Source organism: Blennius ocellaris, assembly GCF_963422515.1.
Source record: "Blennius ocellaris genome assembly, chromosome: 5".
In the NCBI taxonomy this organism is placed as follows: domain Eukaryota; kingdom Metazoa; phylum Chordata; class Actinopteri; order Blenniiformes; family Blenniidae; genus Blennius; species Blennius ocellaris.
In genome coordinates, this window is record NC_137654.1 from 30,109,224 (window position 1) to 30,129,637 (window position 20,414).

The window sequence follows — 20,414 nt, forward strand, 5'->3', positions numbered from 1 at the left end:
AGGTCCCGACACACTGAACATATAAATGAGTTATATGATGGATCCATCCATCCATCCATCCATCCATCCATCCATCCATCCATCCATCCATCCATCCATCCATCTTCTTTCCTGATTATGGACTTGGACTTTCTTTATTGTCATTGCACAGTGAGGAACTGGCAACGAAATGTTGTTGCTTAGCAACCGGTAAAAAAGGCATTAAAAAAAACGTATTTAAATATATTTATAAAAAAAGTAGTGCAAACAGTTAAACAGTTAAAATAAGGTGCATATGAATGATAAATAAAAGAGCAGGATGAGAAATGGGATAGATTAAAATTGAATAATTGCACAGTGTGATATTGCACAGTATGATGTTATAATGTTATATGGCATTTAGAAGCCTGATGGCCAGGGGAAAGAAGCAATCCAATTCATGGTCCCGGACTGCTGGGACTGTGTATGAGAGGAGGATACACCCTGGACAGGTTGCCAGTCTGTCACAGGGCAAACCAAAACTAAACTAATCACACTTTATTACTCCCCTTGGTAAAATGATTTATTCTGCATCTGCTTCCAAGACCAATATGTTATGGCGCCGACACCGAGTCAGGACCAAAACCTTGACTTTATGGTCTTGAGTACGACAAAACTACTCAATTTGTGGCCATGACACACGAGTGTAACATCAGTTTTTTAGTATTTAAAGAAAAAGCTTTTTCTTCATTTCAGATAATTAATGTGCTTTACAAAGTTTCATTTGGTGGAGAAAAAAAACTTGCTTTTAATCATACAGGTTGCGGACCAAAATGGGTGAAACCAAATGAAACTGACAGCAGTAGCGTTAAGAAGTCCTGCAGTCCCTGAATGCAGCGCCGGTTGGCCGTGTGCCTGACCTGGGGGCAGTGGGAAGGTAAACCGTGGTGGGCGTGGCTTAATCTGACTGCTGTTTTGCAGGAAGGTGCGCCGTGGTGGGCGGGGCTTAATCCGACAGCAGCGACCGAGAGCCTCCACCCTGCGGGAGACAATCGGTGCGTCCGCGGCGAAGATACAGAGACCCTCCGCTCACCTGTACAGGTACACCTGTGTGTGTGTGTGTGTGTGTGTGTGTGTGTGTGTGTGTGTGTGTGTGTGTGTGTGTGTGTGTGTGTGTGTGTGTGTGTGTGTGTGGGATCTTCACCCTGAAGTTTTGCATGTGTGTGTCCCAGATTGAGTGTGTCGGGGACCAGGTGAACACACTTCCGGTTTGTCAGCAGCAGGAACTTCAGGTGTGTCTCTGTTTGTCCACCAGAGCAGGAAACCGCTGCAGACCGACCTTCTTACCAAATTAACATAAAACACAATGTTTAAAACTTAAAAACCACCGGCTGGATCTCTCTGGTTAACTCTGCAGAAAGTAACTAGTTACTTTGGTAAAGTTCCACGCGTTTCCAGCGGTGGCACAACTTTATTATGGCAGTGCGGCTCAATCTGACGAAGTACATTTACTTTAGTGGGGGAAAAAAAGTTCCTGCTTACTGGTCACCCGCGGTAACTAGTAGTTCTGCACATGCTCAGTAGATAAACAACAAGAGTAGCCCTTCCTCACCGGTGTCGTGACTTCCGGTCGAGATTCTCCTGGGACTTGGTGCTTTTATTTTGACAGTCTCTCTCTGTGTGCGCGTGGATTTCACTGCGCCAGCGGACAGCAGCAGCCACTAGTGGCCTAGCGTGAAAACTGCACCCGTCGTCAGGACGACGTCGCGGAAATGTGAACGTTTTGTGAAACAGAAATAGAAAAAACGATGTGTTTTCACTTTAAAAGTTGTCCTGCCTCAGTAATTTGCACGCCTGGTTGTTTTTGTTTCTGTGACGGATTGATAGTTTAAATCTTATCTATTATTGTTGTTGTTGATCTGGACTCGGGTTTTCAACAACAACCGTTAAAAGCTGCAGCTTCAGAGGGACGTCAGGAGGCCGTTTGAGTTTCAGCCTCCGGCGCTTCACGTCTCAACACGTTCGTCTTCCCGCCGTCGGACCAGTTCAACCAGCCTGTCACCTCCCGCCCAGGCCCAGATTAACTCCAGATTAACTCCAGATTAACTCCAGATTAACTCCAGATTAACTCCAGATTAACTCCAGTCCACAGCGCAGATTATTCACTTTTTAACCCATAACAACCCACCGTGACATGAGCGTCACACACTTGTTAAACTTAACTCATTAGTTTAGACTTAACCCATTAATCTAAAGTCATTAGTTTAAACTTAACTCATTAGTTAAAAGTTAAACCCATTAGTTTGAAATTAACTCATTATTTAAAAGTTAACTCAATAGTTTAAACTTAAGTCATTAGTTAAAAGTTAAACCCATTAGTTTAAAATTAACTCATTATTTAAAAGTTAACTCAATAGTTTAAACTTAAGTCATTAGTTAAAAGTTAAACCCATTAGTTTAAAGTTAACTCATTATTTAAAAGTTAACTCAATAGTTTAAACTTAAATCATTAGTTAAAAGTTAAACCCATTAGTTTAAAGTTAACTCATTATTTAAAAGTTAACTCAATAGTTTAAACTTAACTCATTAGTTAAAAGTAAAACCCATTAGTTTAAAGTTAACTCATTATTTAAAAGTTAACTCAATAGTTTAAACTTAACTCATTAGTTAAAAGTTAAACCCATTTGTTTAAACTTAACTCAATAGTTTAAACTTAACTCATTAGTATAAACTTAACTCATTATATAAAAGTTAACTTATTAGTTCAAAGTTAATTAATTAGTTTAAACATTATTCATTATTTAAAGGTTAACTTGTTAGTTTTAGTTTAAACTTTACTCACTAATCTAAACTCAGTCAAAAGTTAACTCATTAGTTTAAACTTAACCCATTAATCTAAACTCATTAGTTTAAACTTGACTCATTATTTAAAAGTGAACTTATTAGTTAAAGTTAACTCATTAGTTTACTGACTTTGTGACATGAAGCAAACTTGAAAAATAGTTTGTTGTTCAACCAAAAGATCAAAGTCCTAATTTTGACGTTTGTCGTTAAAAAGAAAACAAAGAGGAAAATGTGTTTTATCTCTTTTTTTTTACCTCTTTTCTCCGGGATAAACGCCCGACGTCACGTCTCGTCGCAGATCTGTGACACTTCGGGGTTTTTATTCAAATGAAAACGTCACAAACGTGTTTCACGTCGTCCTCTGAGGAGAAACGCTGGCGGTCCGGCAGCAGCGAAGTGACTCGGCCGTGTGGCAGCGGCTTGATAATTGTCATGGTTACCATGGTAACCAGCAATGAACAACCTGTCCATGTTGTGTGTTTCACTTCAATACAGCCTCACACTGAGCCCTGTGGAACATCAGAACAAACGTGAACAAAACCACCTTAAAACATATATATCTATATATATATATATATATATATATCACATCACTTCGACCTTTTCTTTCTTCCCCGGGCCGGACCTGCTAAAAACAGTGATTCTGTTTTTTAAAAAAAAGTATAAAAGATTCACATTTTAACGTCACGCAGCAGTTTGAGAGCGCTGGATGTTTGTTTTTTTTGTTTTTTTCACTGGATGTTTGTTTCTTTTCTCGGGTCTCAGGGTGGATCAGCTGAGGCGAAGGGCCGACATCTGTTTTTCATTTCCCTGTTTTTCTTCTCCCACAGTTTCTCGGTTGTGAAATTCTCCTGACGCGTCGACTCGTCTTCTGGGCGTCGGTCATTTTTATTAGTGTCGCCCGAGTTCTTCTCATGTTTGACTTGACTCATGTTTTTCGGATAAAAAAAGTGCTTGTGATTTAAAATGTTTTCTTTTTTCAGCTCTAAAGCAGTTTTAACTTTCTCTTTTTTCCTCTTTTCTGTTTTTTTCCTTATTTTTCCTTATTTCCCCTTTCTCTTCTTTTTTTTCTTTATTTAAAGAAATTCCTTTTTGCTTTTTCCTTATTTTTCTCAATTTTTTGTTTTCTTTCCCTTCTTTTTTTCTTTTCCATTTTTCTCTCTTTTTTCTTTATTTTTCTAAAATTATTTTTTTTCCTTTTTTATTTTTTCTCAATTTTTCCTTTCCTTTCTCTTCTTTTTTATTTTTTCTCCATTTTGTCTTTATTTTAAAAAAATCTTGGTTTTTTCCTTATTTCTCTCAATTTTCGGTTTTCTTTCTCTTCTTTTTCCCCTTTCTCTCTTTTTTCTTTATTTTTCTAAAATTATTTTTTTTGTTTTTTTCTCAATTTTTCCTTTCTTTTCATTTCCCTCCTTTCCCCTTTCCTCTCTTTTCCTTTCCATTTTTCTTTTTTCCTTTCTTCTCCTTCATCCTTTTCTTCTTTTCATCAAATAAACTTTTTACTAATTTTAATTAATTTGAGTATATTTCCATTTTTTTTATATTTAATAAATTTTCTCTTTTTTTGCTATTTTATAATTTATTTGAACAATTCCAGCTGTTCTGTCCATTTTAACTGCATGACCTTCTTTTTTTTAATTCCTTTCTTCTCCTTTCTCCTTTTCTCTTTTCCCTTTTCTCCTTTTCATCAAATGAACTTGTTACTAATTTGAATTAATTTAGTTTGAATATATTTCCATTTTTTTTCTTAATATTTATTTTTTTTTCTTTTTTTTGCTATTTTATAATTTATTTGAACAATTCCAGCTGTTCTGTCCATTTTAACCACATGACCATCTTTTATGTTTTTTAAAATTTTATGACACGAAAATCAAACGTTTGTTAAGAGACTCTCCTGGAAGCGTCGTGGAGCTGGAGGGCCGCAGCGGCGCCCCCGCCAACCCGGACCGTATTGATTTAAATGTCGCCGCCAGGTTCGGCCATGGGGTGGCGCTGTCCTCGACTCCCCGCGCTCCTCCTGCTGCTGCTCGTCTACACGGCGGCGACCTCGGCCTTCACCGTCTGCTCCTACAACGTCCAGAGGTTCAACACGGAGAAGGCCACCAGCTCCAGAGTCATACACACTCTGACACGGGTAACACACACACACACACACACACACACACACACACACTCGTTGTGTTCAGTAAAAAACGGTGTGTGTGTGTAGGTGCTGTCCCGCTGCGACGTCGCTCTCCTGCAGCACGTGGTGGATCCCGACGGTAAAGCCGTCGCTCTTCTGCTGAAGTCGCTCAACAGGTGAGTTCGTCCCGTAGGATTTGATGAATTAAAAAAAAAAACAACAACAAAACAACAACAACAAAACAAAACGACTCTGATTGAAGGCGCGTCGGCTTCAATCTGCTCCGACAACCAGAAAAACCTTAGCGAAACGAAGCTGCCGCGTGAAAACGGGAACATTTCGTTGGCTTTTGCTTCGTTCGTTTTTACGCCGCGGTGCAAGTTTTTGAAAACGGCTCAACATTTTGAAAAGGATCCGCCGCTATGGAAACGGTTGGGAAAACGCAAATTCTGTCAAACGTTCCATTGCGGTAAAAACGAGAAAAAAAACAACTTTTTGAAACTGTCCCTGTGGAAACGAGAGGCAAATGCAACTTTTAAGAAAACGCTCCGACTCCATGGAAATGGAGAAAACAAAACGTTTTGAAAATACTCCTCATTCCATCGCAGTGGAAATGAGGGAACACACAACTTCTATCAAACATTCCATCTCTGTTAAAAACAATAAACAACTTTTTGAAAATGCTTCATCTCTGTGGAAATTAAGGAAAATGCAACTTTTAAGAAAATGCTCCGACTCCATGGAAATGGAGAAAACTGAAAGTTTTGAAAATACTCCGAATTCCATCTCAGTGGAAACGTTGGACAACACAACTTTTATCAAACGTTCCATCTCCGTTAAAAACGATAAACAACTTTTTGAAAATGCTCCATCTTAATGGAAATTGAAAAAAAATGCAACTTTTAAGAAAACGCTCCGACTCCATGGAAACGGACAAAACGCAACTTCTATCAAAAACGTTCTATCTTCGTAGAAAATCAAAAACTTTTTGAAAATGCTCCATCTCTGTGGAAACAGAGGAAGATGCAACTTTTAAAAAAAGCTTTCCGACTCCATGGAAATGGAGAAAACAAAACGTTTTGAAAATACTCCTCATTCCATCTCAGTGGAAACGAGGGAAAACACAACTTTTATCAAACGTTCCATCTCTGATAAAAACGATAAGCAACTTTTTGAAAATGCTTCATCTCTGTGGAAATTGAGGAAAATGCCAACTTTTAAGAAAACGCACCCAAACACAACTTTTTGAAAGCACTCCGGAACCGTTTATTTTCTACAACTCCACGGACTCAATATTTTTCCCGCACATGCTCAGTAGAGTCGATCAGAACAAAGTTCCAGTCCGTACCCTCCTGGGACTTGATGCTTTTATTTTGACAGTCACCTTCATAACAACCTAACTTGGTCGTCTGTCCGTGTTGTAACATTCTAGCATAACGTGTGTTTTTTCATTACAAGAACAAACGACAGCGCCCACTAGTGGCCCGGCATGATAACTACATCACATTTCAGCGTTTCTGCCCGTCGCCGGACGTAATTTTCAAAACGCAAAAAAAACCACGTGAGCGGTGACTCGTTCTGCTCTCAAACGCTGACGGCGTGAACATTTAAAAAAAAAAATTCTTTGGAGGTATTTTGCGCGGTGAGAAACATCCAGATGTTCTTCCCTCTGGACGTTTCTCATTTTCACAAACTGGTTTGTCCAGAGTTTTTCTGAAGCCTCGACGTGTTTCTGAAATCAGGGCGTTTGTTCGTACCGTCGAAATGTGTGTGTGTGTGTGTGTGTGTGTGTTTTTGCATGTGTGTGTGGTGACACTCGTGTGTGTGTGTGTGTCTCTACAGGGCCACTGACAGGTACAGTGGATTTTCTCCGCATGCTTAACGTCGCCACGTCTAATCAAAACATTGCAAATCGCCTTCATTGACCCTCGCTTACTAATCCTCACCTGACACTCTTACCTGGGAGCCTCGTTTCCGTGGCGACGCTTCAGACGTCACGTGACCCAATTTAGTTGCTCTTATCTAATCATATCTGATTTTATTTTGTTTTTGTTTTTACAATCTAATCGGGAAAAAGACGCATTAGTTGAGGTGTTTCCAGAGGGGTGGGTTGTGGGACGTGTGGACGGGGGGTGGGGGGGGACGGGGAATCGAACCCACAACCTCCCGATTGAGAGACGACTCAGTCGCCCAAATTCAAAGCTCACTGTCACCCGGAGGACGTTTCCATGGCGACCTGGAGCCTCCAGGCTTTGCTGCTCCGCTGCTTCTGTCCAACTCTGTCCCGCTGCTGCACGGCTCAGCTGGTTAGGGAACTAGTTAGTCACTCACTCTGTCAGTTAATCAGTCTGCTACTTAATGAGTCAAACAAGTTACTTGGTTAGTTAGTCAGTCACTTAGTCAGCTAGTTAAATAGTCAGCTAGTTAGTCAGTCAGTCAGTCAGTCCGTTAGTAAGTTAGTCTGCTAGTCAGTCAGCGAGTAATTTAGTCAGTCAGTCAGTCCGTTAGTTAGTTAGTTAGTCTGCTAGTTAGTCAGTCAGTAAGTTAATTAGTCTGGTCATTAGTCAGTCAGTCAGTCAGTTAATTAGTCTGCTCGTCAGTCAGTCAGTTGGTTAGATAGTTAGTTAGTTGGTTAATAATAATAATAATGGCTTGGATTTATATAGTTAGTAGTTTGGTTCATTAATTAGTCAGCGAGTTAGTCAGGTAGTCAGTCAGTAATTTAGTCAGTTAGTTAGTTAGTCAGTCAGTCAGTCAGTCAGTAAGTCATTTAGTTAGTCCGCTAGTTAGTCAGTCAGTTAATTAGTCAGTTGGTTTGTCAGTAAGTTAATTAGTAAGCTAGTTAGTTAGTCAGACAGTCAGTAATTTAGTCAGTCAGTCAGTCCGTTAGTTAGTAAGCAAGTTAGTAAGTCAGTAAGTAATTTAGTTAGTCAGCGAGTTAGTTGGTCAGTCAGTTAGTTAATGAGTTAGTCAGCTAGTTAGTCGGTCAGCAGGTTAAATACAGCTGTGGCCTGCAGGGCTCTGCTCACGGCTTGGTGCTTCTCTCACCGCTGGTCAATGAGGCTTCAGAGCTTGATGATGATTATTGTTGCATGAATCACTGGATCACTGGATCACTGGATTACTGCCGTCGTCATTGTTGAGGAGATGCGGGTGCAAACGGAGCAGCTGACTTGGTTATGGAGCAGGTTTTCATTTTTTTTCCCAGCTCCTGCTGTTTTGATTCAGTAGAAAAAAAACAAAACAAAAACTCTCCAGCTCAGGAACGACAAACGTGTGTGTGCGTGTGTGTGTGTGCGTGCGTGCGTGTGTGTGTGCGTGCGTGTGTGTGTGACTTCCTGTTTGAGGCGTCATGTGGGCGGAGCTCCTGGGTCTGGCTTCATGCTTCTGGGTTTCCTGCTTCCGCCTCTTGAGTTTCTCCTTCCTGAGCTGCAGAGCAGCAAAGTCCATCCACTCGTCACTTCCGCCGCGAAACCGTCTCACTTCACTTTCTCGTTCCTCCTTTTTTTTTTTTTTTTAGAGAACGAGACGTTCTCGGTCCGGGAACCTGCCGAGCGTTTCCCGTCTCTCGTTTGGTTTCTGTCGCGCGTGAAGCCTCAAAACATCGAACTGCTCAAAGACAGTCGGTCAAACGGTTTAAAAACGTTACTGAGATTTAAATCGTTTAATTAACTGTCATAATAACAACTTGTAAAATAGACAATCGCAATTAGCAACGGTAACTAAAAGGGGGCGGGGCTTAGCCAGATGCCAATGACAGTCAATGGGCTTCACTGATGACACATGGTGGTTTAAAAAAAACAAAAAAAACAACTTGCTCTGAATAGTTCCGTTGTGACGACGGCGTTAAAACGAGATAAACTGAAGGGCGGCGCCCCCTGATGGCGTCTCTGTGACCGACTGGATGGACTGTCTGCAGCTGATTGGTCGAAACAGAGCGAACCTGTGACTTCCTGAGTCCTGCGTGCGTGCGTGCGTGCGTGCGTGCGTGCGTGCGTGCGTGCGTGTGTGTGTGTGTGTGTGTGTGTGTGCTGTGGTTTTACCTTCACGTCTCTCTGCTCCGTTGAGGTATGACGACTTCCACTACGACTCAGTGTCCAGTCAGAGTCTGGGGACGTCGAGCAAAGACATGCAGAAGTACGTCTTCATCTACAGGTGAGAGAGACACACACACACACACACACACACACACACACACACACACACACACACACACACACACACACACACACACACACACACACACACACACACACACACACACACACACACACACACACACACACACACACACACATTAAGTTGAAACAGCAGTGTAAGCTGCTGCTGTGAGACCTCATCACTCCTCTTCTTCCTCTTCCTCCTCCTCTCCATCCTCTTCATCTTCTTCTTCCTCTTCCTCTTCCTGCTCTTCCTCCTCCTCCTTCTCTTCCTCTTCTTCCTCTTCCTCCTCCTCCTCTTCCCCCTCTTCCTCTTCTTCCTCTTCCTCTTCCTCTTCCTCTTCCTCCTCCTCTCCATCCTCTTCATCTTCTTCTTCCTCCTCCTCTTCCTCCTCCTCCTCCTATTCTTCCTCTTCCTCTTCCTCCTCCTTCTCCGCTTCCTACTCCTTCTCCGCTTCCTCTTCCTCTTCCTCCTCCTTCTCCGCTCCCTCTTCCTCCTCCTCTTCCTCCTCCTCCTCCTATTCCTCCTCCTCCTCCTATTCTTCCTCTTCCTCCTATTCTTCCTCTTCCTCCTCTTCCTCTTCCTCCTCCTTCTCCGCTTCCTCTTCCTCTTCCTCTTCCTTCCTCCGCTTCCTCTTCCTCCTCCTTCCTCCGCTTCCTCTTCCTCTTCCTGCTCCTCTCCGTCCTCTTCATCTTCTTCTTCCTCCTCTTCCTCTTCCTCTTCCTCTTCCTCTTCCTCTTCTTCTTCCTCCTCCTCAGGACTCAGACGGTCAATGTGACGGCTCAGTATCAGTACCAGGGGAAGCAGTTTGTCAGACCTCCATTTGTGATTCAGGTGCAGAGCAATAAAACAGGTCAGTGAACACCTCATTGTTACACCAGTCAGACCTTCCTCTTCCTCCTCCTCCTCCTCCTCCTCCTCATTGCTCCCCTGGCGTCTCCGCCCTGCAGCCATCAAGAGTTTCGTCCTGGTTCCTCTGCACTCGGATCCCGATCAGGCGGTGAAGGAGATCAACTCGCTCTACGATGTTTTCTTGGACGTCAGCAAGAAGTGGAACAACAAGGTGAGACTTCAGCGTTTCCACGACGACGCTCTCCAGTCGAACAGCGACGCTCTCGTAGTGTTTTGGGGGATATCTGGGAGGGGATATTCAGGGGAGGGCGGAGCTCCTCCCCTGAATCTGTTCAATCTTTAACTCTAACGGACGATCTGGAGATTTCATGCGATTCAGGTTCATAGTTGTTTTGCGAAAAGTTGGTAAAAATACTTTTTTGCTGAAGGTAAACATCATCTCTCATGTGTAAATAATATATATATATATTGTGTGTGTAGAATGTGATGTTTCTGGGAGATTTCCACGCCTCCTGCGCCTACGTGACCAAAACCACCAGAAAAACCATCAGACTTTACAAGAACTCCAGTTTTTCCTGGCTGATCGGAGACAAAGTCGACACCACCGTCAGTGACGACACCAACTGTGCCTACGACAGGTGTGTGTGTGTGTGTGTGTGTGTGTGTGTTTCCACAGTAAATTCAGTGTGACTTTACTGAACATGATCTTTTCAACTTTTCGTTGTGTTTGTTTCAGGATCGTCGTACACGGAGAACCCTTCTTGAAGACCATCAAGCCGTTTTCTGCGAAAGTCCTCGACATCGGCAAAGAGTTCAGACTCACCCGGACGAAGGTTTGGCTTTTTATTTATTTGTTTATTTATTTACTTACTTACTTACTTGCCTACCCACCTACCCACCTACCTACCTACCTACCTACCTACCTACATACCTACCTACCTACCTACCTACCTACCTACCTACCTACCTACCTACCCACCTACCTACCTACCTACCTACCTACCCACCTACCTACCTACCTGCCGACCTACCTACCTACCTACCTACCTACCTACCTACCCACCTACCTACCTACCTACCCACCTACCTACCTACCTACATACATACCTACCCACCTACCCACCTACCTACCCACATACCTACCTACCTATCTACCCACCTACCTATCTACCTACCCACCTACATACCTACCTACCTACCCACCCACCTATCTACCTACCTACATACCTTCCCTACCTACCTACCTACCTACCTATCTACATACCTACCTACCTACCTACCTACCCACCTATCTACCTATCTACCTACCTACCTACCTACCTACCCACCTATCTACCTACCTACCCACCCACCTACCCACCTTTCAAAATGTTATAAAGTCACTAAACAACGTCTCTGACAAGAAAACGTTGTGACCGTGGCCTGACCCTCCTCCCGCCTCTGGCAGGTGATGGAGCTGAGCGACCACCACCCTCTCAGGGTGGAACTGAAGAGCTCCGCCCCTTTCCTCCGAGCCACGCCCCCGTGGCTCCTCCTCAGCGTCTGTGTGATCCTGCGCTCCTTCCTGTTCCCTCTGTGATCGTCTGCTTCGGCCTGGGACCCTTTAAGGCCTCCGGACCGCTGTCCTCTTGTTTGTTTGTTTGTTTGTTTGTTTGTTGATGTCTGTCTGCCTAAACTCCTCACAACATTGTAAAATCTTAAGATTTCTTTTTAACTGAAAAATATCTGCAGTGTTTTTATTTGATTTTAAACGTCAATAAAGTTGTCTTTTTTTTAAATGTTTATATTTAGATGTTTGCGCATGCACACACACACACACACACACACACACACACACACACACACACACACACACACACACACACACACACACACACACACACACACACACACACACACACTAAAGTGTAATTTGGGTGTGATTCAGATGTGTATATACTCTTTAATTCCACAGCTCAGGATCGTTCTTTAGTTTTGCAGATGAAGTGAAAAATGTGACTATTAAATAAAGAAAGTTTTCTAAAATGTCACCAGGCTGTTGTTTTTTGATTTGATTGAAAATTCGCAGTGAACGTCATCTCGACTCTCTTGCGCCACGATGCATGAATGTCACTCGAATCTACAACTGAAATTTCCCCTTGAGGGAAGAATGACATGATCTGAACGGACCTGAACTGAAAACAAAAGGGGATTTTTATCTCTACTGCAGCGTTGTGTGACGTCCATCAGGTGTTGTTGGTCTTCTAGTCCAGTGTTTTTCAACCACTGCTCCGCGGCACACTGGTGTTTCCTCCAGATCTCGTCAGGTGTGCCATTAGAAATTATCCAATTTCACATTGTTTTCTAAAAAATCATTTGCTCTCGCAGCGACAGTGTGTTGCAGAGTAATCATGTATAAATACTCTTCACCACTAGAGGGCAGCACAGAACTTTGCCGGTGAAATGTAAAGTGACAGACGTCAGTGTGGTTCATCTCCACCTCCTGCTACCATCCTGTATCAAAGTACTGTGTCAGTGACAGTGATGGAGAAGTTTTTGAAAAGGAAGAATGTGAACCAGGATCTCAGCTCTTAATCCATCAGGTCCAGGTTTCACACTGAGGGAGTCACTATTTAAAAAAAAAACATTGGGAAATACTTTTTTTCTGTATTTATTTGATTCCTGTTGATAAAACTTTGATGAGAAAGACTTTATATTGTTAATAGAGGCTACAGGGTTTCACATTTTAACATTTTCAGGTGGTGGTGTGCCTCCAGATTTTTCCAAACAAAAAAGTGTTCCTTGGCTCAAAAAGGTTGAAAAACACTGGACTAGTCAAACACACGTAAACCCCACGTTACCTTGATCTTGGCATTTCACACACACAATGTGCTCCTTGGCTCATTTCCTGTTAAGACAGTTGGAGCTCCGAGATGATCTGATGCAGATCAGGTTACATTTTCAATAACATAATGAATAACTATCTTTGATAAATATGAATCATTATAGCCGACCACAGCATAAATGGGTCCCCGTGATCCTTCTCAGGTAAGAAATCCCTACAATGTGCTGTTTGGACAGAGATCTAGAAGTCGTGGCTCCGGCGTCAAAATAATAAAAACTTTTTAACTTGAAAAATGTCTGCAGCGTTTTTATTTGATTTTAAACGTCATTAAAGTTATCTTTTTTTCTATCTGTAACTCGACCTGTCGTGTGACTCCTGGCCACAGGCGGCGCTGGAGACTCCATGTTGTCTGAACAGCTTGTTCCAGCGGTGAAGAAGACATTGCTTACTGTCGTCGCAGATCCTTTATTGTAAAGCGATGCGTCACTCTGCGATACTTTTTGAGTTCGCTCGCGTCCGGCCGAGTGCATCGCGAGACCTCGGCGCCGTGAACGGGAAGCGGGAGTGAGAGCTCCTCGCGCGCTCCTATCCTCAAGCTCCAGCTTTTAGTAAACGTGGCCTTACGGACTCCGGAGCGGCCGTAGATGAATGAGCAGCAGTCGGCTCCAGCCTCCACCTTCCGCTCCGCCTAACCAGTGACCAGCCCACCCCCACCCCCCCAACCCACGTTCTGCCGAGCACCATGTCGCAGGCTGACCCGGTCCCGGTCCCGGTCCCGGAGGCCCTGAACGCCTCCGACTCCAACGGCACGGAGGCGCTGAACGCCACGGCCAAGTTCGTGGCCACTCCGGAGGGCACGGCGCTGGCGTACGGCAGCCTGGTCTTCATGGCGCTGCTGCCCATCTTCTTCGGGGCGCTGCGCTCCGTCACCTGCTCCAAGTCCAAGGTACGAGTCGGTCCTGTGTCCCATCTCTCCCTCCACCTTCCGGGGAAGGGGGGGGCTACAGGGCCCCGGCTAGCCGGCTCGGCTAACGGAAGCAAGCAGCTGCTTGTGTTTGGAAATGTGTTTATTGATTAAACCTGAAATAAACTGTTAAAACGGGACACTTTCGATGGACAGGGTGTTATAGCCGTTTATCGACCTGTTATTACGACACTTTAAAAGGCTCATGTTTGGCTTATTTGTCCATTTTCGAACCGAATGCTGAACCTTTTTATGACATGTCACCTGTTGAGGGAGTGTGTGTGTGTGTGTGTGTGTGTGTGTGTGTGTGTGTGTGTGTGTGTGTGTGTGTGTGTGTGTGTGTGTGTGTGCGTGTGTGTGCTCGTTTGGGATGAGGTGTGAGAAATCGCATATGTAATAGCACATGTTTACCTTGTGTGTGTGTGTGTGTGTGTGTGTGTGTGTGTGTGTGTGTGTTTAAGGCTGAGACGTTAGACGTTACAGCACATGTTTACTCTGTGTGTGTGTGTGTGTGTGTGTGTGTGTGTGTGTGTGTGTGTGTGTGTGTGTGTGTGTGTGTGTGTGTGTGTGTGGGATGCTGAGTGTCAAAAGCAGCCCTCTGATTGGCTCCTCTCTTGCCTCCCAATAGCAGAAATGTCTTAATTAGCCCGCGCTCTCTGATCTCTGATTGGTTGTTTCAGTTTCCTCCTCTTTTGTCCTCCTCTTCTTGTCCTCCTCTCCGTCCGTCTGCTCATCTGTCTCTCCCTCCATCCTGTCTGTCCCTCCGTTCCTCCGTCTGTCCGTCCGTCCGTCTGTCTTGTCTGTCTGTAGGAGCTCGGGGAAAATGAGTACGACTCTGTGTTCAGAGTGAGTATGAGAGCTGCTGCGGACACACACACACACACACACACACACACACACACACACACACACACACACACACACACACACACACTTTACATGTCTGTGCATGTAACACACAACGAGAGTAGCTCCACTGCACACAACACATTTCACAACACATTTGCACATTAAGCAAAACACACACACACACACACACACACACACACACACACACACACACACACACACACACACACACACACACACACACACACACAGCTGCATAGAACCACAAACACTCGGTTTCAGTCTCTTGCTTCATGGTGCGTTCAAAGTCTCTGCAAAAGTCAAACTTGAGTCACAAACCAGCTGCAGAGCTCATCCAGGCTCCTGCCAGTGGCACCGGGCTCTTCCTCCTCTTCCTCCTCTTCCTCCTCTTCCTCCTCTTCCTCCTCTTCCTCCTCTTCCTCCTCTTCCTCCTCCTCCTCCTCTGTCCCACTTACCCACTTACCGTCTCCGGGGGAAAGTCGGTGTGAGAGATGAAGGTTCCAGATGGAGTCGAACCGTTTTATTTTTTTTTTCCTGCACGCTTGTTGAAGGTGTCGGTGTTGGAGTGGCGCCGCGGTGTGTTTCTCAACTGCACGTCGTCGTTGTTTGTTTGTTGTTGTTGTTGTTGTGCTGTGGTCGTTTGTGGTTGACACCTGGTTTCTTCACGGTGCGTCAACGTGAGCTTCTCTCCTCCCAGAATGCGGCCGACATGCCGGAGACCATCACCAGCCGGGACGCCGCACGCTTCCCCATCATCGCCAGCTGCACCCTGTTCGGCCTCTACCTCTTCTTCAAGGTGTGTGTGCGTGTGCGTGCGTGCGTGTGTGTGTGTGTGTGTGTGCGTGCGTGCGTGCGTGTGTGTGTGTGTGTGTGATCCTGATGTGTGTTTGTGTTCCAGATGTTTTCTCAGGAGTACATCAACCTGCTGTTGTCTGTCTACTTCTTTGTCCTGGGAGTCCTGGCTCTGTCTCACACCATGAGGTAACACACACACACACACACACACACACACACACACACACACACACACACACACACACACACACACACACACACACACACACACACACACACACACACACACACACACACGGTGATGTTGACGTGCTCCTCTTTGTCTCTCAGTCCTTTCATGTCCAGATTGTTTCCAGAGTCTGTCCCAAACAAACAGTATCAGCTGCTGTTCACACAAGGATCAGGAGAGGACAGGGAAGGTCAGACACTCTATATGTACTACTATATACTACTATGTACTACACTGTACTGTACTACACTGTACTGCACTGTACTACACCATAATACACTCTACTGCACTGTACTACACTATAATACACTCTACTGCACTGTACTACACTATAATACACTCTACTGCACTGTACTACACTATAATACACTCTACTGCACTGTACTACACTGTACTGTACTCTATGACACTCTACTACACTGTACTGCACTCTACTACACTGTACTGCACTCTATGACACTCTACTACACTGTACTGCACTCTATGACACTCTACTACACTGTACTGCACTCTATGACACTGTACTGCACTCTACTGCACTGCACTACACTATAATACACTCTACTGCACTGTACTACACTGTACTGTACTCTATGACACTCTAGTACATTGTACTGCACTCTACTACACTGTACTGCACTCTACTGCACTCTACTGCACTCTACTACACTCTACTACACTGTACTACACTGTACTGTACTCTATGACACTCTACTACACTGTACTGCACTGTACTGCACTCTACTACACTCTACTACACTGTACTGCACTGTACTGCACTGTACTGCACTCTACTATACTGTACTGCACTGTACTGCACTGTACTGCACTCTACTGCACTCTACTACACTCTACTACACTGTACTACACTGTACTGTACTCTATGACGCTCTACTACACTGTACTGCACTGTACTGCACTGTACTGCACTCTACTACACTCTACTACACTGTACTGCACTGTACTGCACTGTACTGCACTCTACTATACTGTACTGCACTGTACTGCACTCTACTGCACTCTACTACACTCTACTACACTGTACTACACTGTACTGTACTCTATGACGCTCTACTACACTGTACTGCACTGTACTGCACTCTACTGCACTCTACTACACTCTACTACACTGTACTGCACTGTACTGCACTGTACTGCACTCTACTATACTGTACTGCACTGTACTGCACTGTACTGCACTGTACTACAATGCAAACTATACTACATCGCATGGTCTCTGTTGACCTGGTCTCTCCCCCCCCCCCCCCCCTCCAGAAATCGTGAACTATGAGTTCGACACGAAGAACCTGGTGTGTCTGCTGATCAGCAGCGTGGTCGGCGTCTGGTACCTGTTCAAGAAGGTAAGGCCCGTCGGCCAGTCGACTGAGTCCCGTGATGTCACAGGGCCGGCGGCCAATAGCGCGTCTGTGTTTTTGTGACCTCACAGCACTGGATCGCCAACAACCTGTTCGGCTTGGCGTTCGCCCTGAACGGCGTGGAGCTGCTGCACCTCAACAACGTCAGTACCGGCTGCATCCTGCTGGGGGGGCTGTTCGTCTACGACGTCTTCTGGGTGAGAGTCTGACACACACACACACACATACACACACACACACACACACGCACACACACACACACACACTGACCCCTCCCCCTCCTCTCCAGGTGTTTGGGACCAACGTCATGGTGACGGTTGCGAAGTCGTTTGAAGCACCAATCAAACGTGAGTATGAAGGCGTGCTGTGACATCACGCAGATGAGGCCCCCCCCACCTGTGTGATGTCATCGCTGACCCCCCTCCCCCTCCCCCCCCAGTGGTGTTTCCTCAGGACCTGCTGGAGAAAGGTCTGGGAGCCAGTAACTTCGCCATGTTGGGTCTGGGAGACATCGTCATCCCGGGAATCTTCATCGCTCTGCTGCTGCGCTTCGATGTCAGGTAGCCCCGCCCCCTCTGCTCCTCGTCCTCTTCCTGCTCCTCCTCCTCCTCGTCGTCCGGTCTCACTCTGCCCCCCCCCCCCATCTTCTGTCCACAGCCTGAAGAAGAACAGTCGGACGTATTTCTACGCCAGCTTCCTGGCCTACATCTTCGGACTGGGCCTCACCATCTTCGTCATGCACACCTTCAAACACGCTCAGGTAGGAGCTGATGAGGCGTGACCTTTGACCTCTGTGACAAACCGTGACCTTTGACCTGTGTGACGAGCCGTGACCTTTGAGCTCTGTGACAAACCGTGACCTTTGACCCGTGTGACGAGGCGTGACCTTTGACCCGTATGATAAACCGTGACCTTTGACCTGTGTGATGAGGTGTGACCTTTGACCTGTGCGACAAACCGTGACCTTTGACCTGTGCAACAAACCGTGACCTTTGACCCGTGGGACAAACCGTGACCTTTGACCTCTGGCCTGTGCGTCCGCAGCCCGCCCTGCTCTACCTGGTCCCGGCCTGCGTTGGCTTCCCCGTCATCGTGGCGCTCATCAAAGGAGAACTTGCCGAGATGTTCAGGTCGGTAACCACGGCAACCGCCACCGGAAGGCCCAGCTCCCTCCTCCTCTTCCTCCTCTTCCTCCTCCTCCTCCTCCTCTTCCTCATAACTCCTTCCCTCCCTTGTGTCCTTCTGCTCCTCTTTTCTCAGATCAGAAAACTAAACTCCTCCTTTCTGTCTTTCTCCTTTCTTCTTCTTCATCCTCCTCCTCTTTTTCATCCTCCCCCCCCCCCCCCCCTCCTCCTCCACCGCCGGTAGCTTTGAGTCGTCAGTGGAGTTCCTCCCAGCGTCTCCCCGACTCTCCTCCTTCCCGACCGTTAGCGGTTCTCCTGCTAGCCTGGCCAGCTGCATGGACCCAGTCTCCATGGCGACCGGCCTCTCGCCCCGTCGCCGTCGGTTACAGCTGAGCTCCTTGTAGAAGCCACGCCCCCCCCCCCTCACCCCAATATTACCCCACTTCCTGTCTCACCTGGGCAGGTAAAAGGCCCGGAGGGATTCGGGGCCACGTTTTCAAGTGAAAAACGCCAAACGTTTGCTGCGCTTTGGGTGTCCGTTTCCACGGCAACGGTGCGCTGAGACACAGACGATGCAACTTTTTGAAAATGGAACTTTTCAAAATTGCTGTCTACGTGGAAACGGGGGGGGGGGAGGGCGTAGTAACTTGTAGTTCTGCACATGCTCAGTAGCTGGACGGCCGGTCCATATTCTCCTTGGTGCTTTTATTTTGACAGTCACCGTAAGAACAATCCAACTTGGGTCATCTGTCCACTAGAATGTCTGTGTTCTTCCAATATTTATGTTTATAGCGTATTATTGTGTGTGTGTGTGTGTGTGTGTGTGTGTGGGGGGGGTTCATTACAAAAACAAACAAACAGCACCCGCTAGTGGCCTGTCATGCTCACTACATCATTTCCTGCGTTTTTTCCTGTTTGTGTGTGAACGCACATCATTCTCGATTTCGCTTGAAACGTTCAGCTTCAGCCACACAGCCTCCCTCCTCCTCCTCCACCTCCTCTTATCGCACCGAGGAGGAGGAGGAGGAGGAGGTGTGAGGAAGGAGTCGTCTGGTTTCCATGTCGTAGCAACTCACGATGTATAAAACGCGTCACGAGTCAGTTGCTTCATGTGGAAAGTAATCAGTTACTCCGCTGGCCCGATTGCGACGTTCTCTCACGGAACTTGTGTTTCTCCTCCTGCGCCTCCTTTTCCCCTCGCAGGTACGAGGAGACGTCTCCGGAGGACGCCAAGAAAGAGGAGTCGTCAGAGTCGGAGAAGAAGGACCAATAGCATCCCTCTGGAAGCCCCTCCCCCTGACCCCCCAGCCCCTCCCCCTCCCGCCTGCTGCCGCCACATTTCACAGAAGCCCCGCCTCCTCCCTCCTGCGCTCCCACTTATCATTGGTCACCGGGGGCAACGGGGCTCAACATCTACATCCAGTTAGTGTGTGTGTGTGTGTGTGTGTGTGTGTGTGTGTGTGTGTGTGTGTGTGTGTGTGTGTGTGTGTGTGTGTGTGTGTGTGTGTGTGTGTGTGTGTGTGTGTGTGTGTGTGTGTGTGTGTGTGTGTGTGTGCAGAAAGTTTGGGAATGCAGCTCGGCTCTGATTGGTCAGCGTGATGTTTTTCACTTTTGCACTTAGACCCATATGGGGGGGGGGGGTGTGAAGGGAGGAGGCGCAGGGGGGAGACGGACTGAACCTCCTCCTCCGATGGCTCTATGTCAATCTCACACCTGATTGGAGGAGGAGGAGGAGGAGGAGGAGGAGGAGGAGGAGGAGGAGGAGGAGGAGGAGGAGGAGGAGGAGGAGGAGGAGGAGGAGGAGGAGGAGGAGGAGGAGGAGGATTGTGATCCTTTTTTTTTTTTTTTTTTTTTTTTTTGTATTTTCGATGTAAAAAGTTCATCTCGCTGCGCTCCGTGAAGCTCCTCCCACCTCAAAACGTAACCTTTTATTTCCCCTGCTTGTATCCATGGAGGCGACTGTGTCTTGTTTTCGTTTGCAATAAAGTTTTCGGTGTTTGGATCAGCGTGTAGAGACGCATCAGTCGGAGTCGGCGTGAGTCTGTGGAGCAACGGCGCCGGCCTGCGTCTGTCCTCTCACACTGGAATAGTTGAAAACACGTTCCATTAATATCTCCTGTGTTTTATAGTCCCGCCTTCAACCTGCAGGTGGCGCCACCACTTGGATTTCTTGATGAAAAGATGATTTTTTTTTTTTTACTTTATTGGCAGGAGAATTCACATTATTAAAAGTGACCAAAGGATCCAGATATGTCAATATGCATTTTTCATTTTATGACATTTAAATTGAAACTT

At 46.0% G+C, this 20,414-nt stretch overlaps 2 protein-coding genes across 5 annotated transcripts; both read left to right on the top strand.

Annotated features, from left to right (window-relative positions):
- Positions 1 to 943: 943 nt before the first annotated feature.
- Positions 944 to 11,950, top strand: LOC308130035 (deoxyribonuclease-1-like 1). Of its 3 annotated transcripts, XM_080496212.1 has the most exons (11): positions 986 to 1,059; positions 1,191 to 1,250; positions 4,776 to 4,936; positions 5,012 to 5,100; positions 6,767 to 6,778; positions 8,993 to 9,079; positions 9,844 to 9,938; positions 10,036 to 10,148; positions 10,418 to 10,575; positions 10,674 to 10,770; positions 11,385 to 11,950. In XM_080496212.1, exons 3-11 carry the CDS (start codon positions 4,784 to 4,786, stop codon positions 11,514 to 11,516), a joined length of 936 nt encoding a protein of 311 aa, XP_080352338.1. In that variant the 5' UTR covers positions 986 to 1,059; positions 1,191 to 1,250; positions 4,776 to 4,783; the 3' UTR covers positions 11,517 to 11,950. The 3 variants fall into 3 exon arrangements, with proteins under 3 accessions (XP_080352337.1, XP_080352339.1, XP_080352338.1); XM_080496211.1 differs by lacking the exon at positions 1,191 to 1,250 and having other exon boundaries at positions 944 to 1,059; XM_080496213.1 differs by lacking the exons at positions 1,191 to 1,250; positions 6,767 to 6,778 and having other exon boundaries at positions 944 to 1,059.
- A 1,415-nt stretch (positions 11,951 to 13,365) lies between these two features.
- On the top strand, positions 13,366 to 19,765 carry hm13 (histocompatibility (minor) 13). Of its 2 annotated transcripts, XM_080496090.1 has the most exons (12): positions 13,366 to 13,707; positions 14,536 to 14,571; positions 15,293 to 15,391; positions 15,494 to 15,576; positions 15,721 to 15,809; positions 16,895 to 16,980; positions 17,067 to 17,192; positions 17,285 to 17,342; positions 17,435 to 17,555; positions 17,653 to 17,755; positions 18,040 to 18,125; positions 19,323 to 19,765. In XM_080496090.1, the coding sequence occupies exons 1-12, from the start codon at positions 13,504 to 13,506 to the stop codon at positions 19,390 to 19,392; spliced, it is 1,161 nt and encodes a 386-aa protein (XP_080352216.1). In that variant the 5' UTR covers positions 13,366 to 13,503; the 3' UTR covers positions 19,393 to 19,765. The 2 variants fall into 2 exon arrangements, with proteins under 2 accessions (XP_080352216.1, XP_080352217.1); XM_080496091.1 differs by lacking the exon at positions 14,536 to 14,571 and having other exon boundaries at positions 19,323 to 19,764.
- The last annotated feature ends 649 nt before the right edge of the window (positions 19,766 to 20,414 follow it).